We start from the raw sequence: 2,500 nt of genomic DNA, 5'->3' as shown, positions 1-2,500 counted from the left end.
AGAGAGACAATGAAATTTATCTTAGGAAAATGGCTCACAAACGTATAGAAGGTGGCAAGTCCAAAGTCTCTGGATCAAACGTCAAGCTGGAGGCTTTTCCTGGCTCCCACAACCACAGGGGCCAAGAAGCTCAAGGCTGGCAGGCAGTATATCAGCTGTTGACTCCAACGAATGACGAATCCAATATCTCCAGGCTGAATGGTGGACTGCTCACTTACAGACAGTTGTAGGCAGCACAATGGAATCCTGATCCACAGAAGAATGTCTCTCTTCCCAGGATGTCCCTGGATATCCTGGAAGTAGGCCACACCCCTAGGGAAACTCCCGTTCAACAGACTGGCCACTCAGAACACAGTCATCCGATCCCATCATGGGAACGACCACACAGAACTGGGGTCCAGCCAAGTTGACACACAGCTCCAACTATCACACTTTGCATGTCCCTTTCTCTCTCCCTCTGTCTATTCTTCTCCATCCCTTATGTATGTTGTTTGGCATGTGTCCCACACAATAGCCTTTTGAGTTAAGATTATGTTATGCCCATTTAACATGTGAAGAAACTGGGGCTCAGAGAAATAAAATGATTAGCCTACTATTTTATATAGAGCAAAGTGACCAAGGTAGAATTTGTATTTGAGTCTTCCAATAATACAACCAATATTTTTTCTGTTATACTACAGATGCTTTTCTACTTTCTGTTTCCACCCACAGAGAGGCTTAAATAGGAATTCATTGCATTATTTTGAATGGACATTTTCTTTTCTTTTAAAGGTGGAAGATTAGAAGCTCTTTGAAATTAGTTCTCACATGGTTAGTCTCATATGTTAGTAAATCACCACAATGTAATGTTGACAGCAATGCTATGTTGCACCTTTTAAAAATGTTATTGCAGAGTCTGAGCCATGTTGGAGCGTTCGGGAGGCCAGCTGACCCACAGCCTGTGATTTCCCCACACCACCTTCTGTGGAAGCCTCCGCAACTTACTCCCTTTGTCTCACAACCATGTCCACCAATGAGAATGCTAATTCACCAGCTGCCCGGCTTAACAGATTTAAGAACAAGGGGAAAGACAGTACAGAAATGAGGCGGCGCCGTATAGAAGTTAATGTGGAGCTGAGGAAAGCCAAGAAGGATGACCAAATGCTGAAAAGGAGAAATGTAAGCTCTTTTCCTGATGATGCCACTTCTCCACTGCAGGAAAATAGCAATAACCAGGGCACTATAAATTGGTCTGTTGATGACATTGTCAAAGGCATAAATAGTAACAATTTGGAAAACCAGCTCCAAGCTACTCAAGCTGCTAGAAAACTGATTTCCAGGGAAAAACAGCCCCCCATAGACAACATAATCCGGGCTGGTTTGATTCCAAAGTTTGTGTCCTTCTTGGGCAGAACTGACTGTAGTCCTATTCAGTTTGAGTCTGCTTGGGCACTCACTAACATTGCTCCTGGGACATCGGAACAGACCAAGGCTGTAGTTGACGGAGGTGCTATCCTAGCATTCATTTCTCTGTTGGCATCTCCTCATGCTTACATCAGTGAACAAGCTGTATGGGCTCTTGGAAACATTGCAGGTGATGGTTCACCTTTCCGAGACTTGGTTATCAAATATGGTGCAGTTGACCCTCTGTTGGCTTTACTTGCAGTTCCTGATATGTCGTCTTTAGCATGTGGTTACTTGAGTAATCTTACCCGGACACTTTCAAATCTTTGTCGAAACAAGAATCCTCCACCCCCATTAGATGCTGTTGAGCAAATTCTTCCTACTTTAGTGCGTCTCCTGCATCACGATGATCCAGAAGTATTGGCAGATACCTGCTGGGCTATTTCCTATCTCACTGACGGTCCAAATGAACGAATTGAAATGGTTGTGAAAACAGGAGTTGTGCCCCAACTTGTGAAGCTTCTAGGAGCTAATGAACTGCCAATTGTGACTCCTGCACTAAGAGCCATAGGGAATATTGTCACTGGGACAGATGAACAGACTCAGGTTGTGATAGATGCAGGAGCACTTGTTGTGTTTCCCAGCCTGCTAAATAACCCCAAGACTAATATTCAGAAGGAAGCTACGTGGACAATGTAGAACATAACAGCAGGCCATCAGGACCAGATACAACAAGTGGTGAATCATGGATTAGTCCCATTCCTTGTTGACATTCTCTCTAAGGCAGACTTTAAGACGCAAAAAGAAGCAGTATGGGCTGTGACCAACTATACGAGCAGCAGAACAGTTGAACAGATTGTATACCTTGTCCATTGTGGCATAATAGAACCGTTGATGAACCTTTTAATTGCAAAGGATACCAAAATTATTCTGGTTATTCTGGATGCCATTTTAAATATCTTTCAGGCTGCTGAGAAAATAGGAGAAACTGAGAAACTTAGTTTAATGATTGAGGAATGTGGAGGCTTGGACAAAATTGAAGCTCTGCAAAACCATGAAAACGAGTCTGTGTACAAGGCTTCGTTAAGCTTAATTGAGAAGTATTTCTCTGTCGAGG

General features: G+C 43.4%; 1 protein-coding gene across 1 annotated transcript in view; it reads left to right on the top strand.

Annotated features, from left to right (window-relative positions):
• Positions 1-1,002: 1,002 nt before the first annotated feature.
• Positions 1,003-2,500, top strand: part of LOC103193170 (importin subunit alpha-1-like) — a 2,279-nt gene continuing 781 nt past the window's right edge. Inside the window, 1 exon segment of the mRNA XM_007936298.1 lies at positions 1,003-2,497. Within this exon segment, the coding sequence (XP_007934489.1) occupies positions 1,003-2,497 (1,495 nt within the window).

This window comes from Orycteropus afer, unplaced genomic scaffold (genome assembly GCF_000298275.1).
Source record: "Orycteropus afer afer isolate SDZICR_OR568_19922 unplaced genomic scaffold, OryAfe1.0 scaffold00034, whole genome shotgun sequence".
NCBI classification, from domain to species: domain Eukaryota; kingdom Metazoa; phylum Chordata; class Mammalia; order Tubulidentata; family Orycteropodidae; genus Orycteropus; species Orycteropus afer.
Note: the sequence above shows the minus strand (reverse complement) of the source record. Positions and strands in the feature narration are given on the sequence as shown.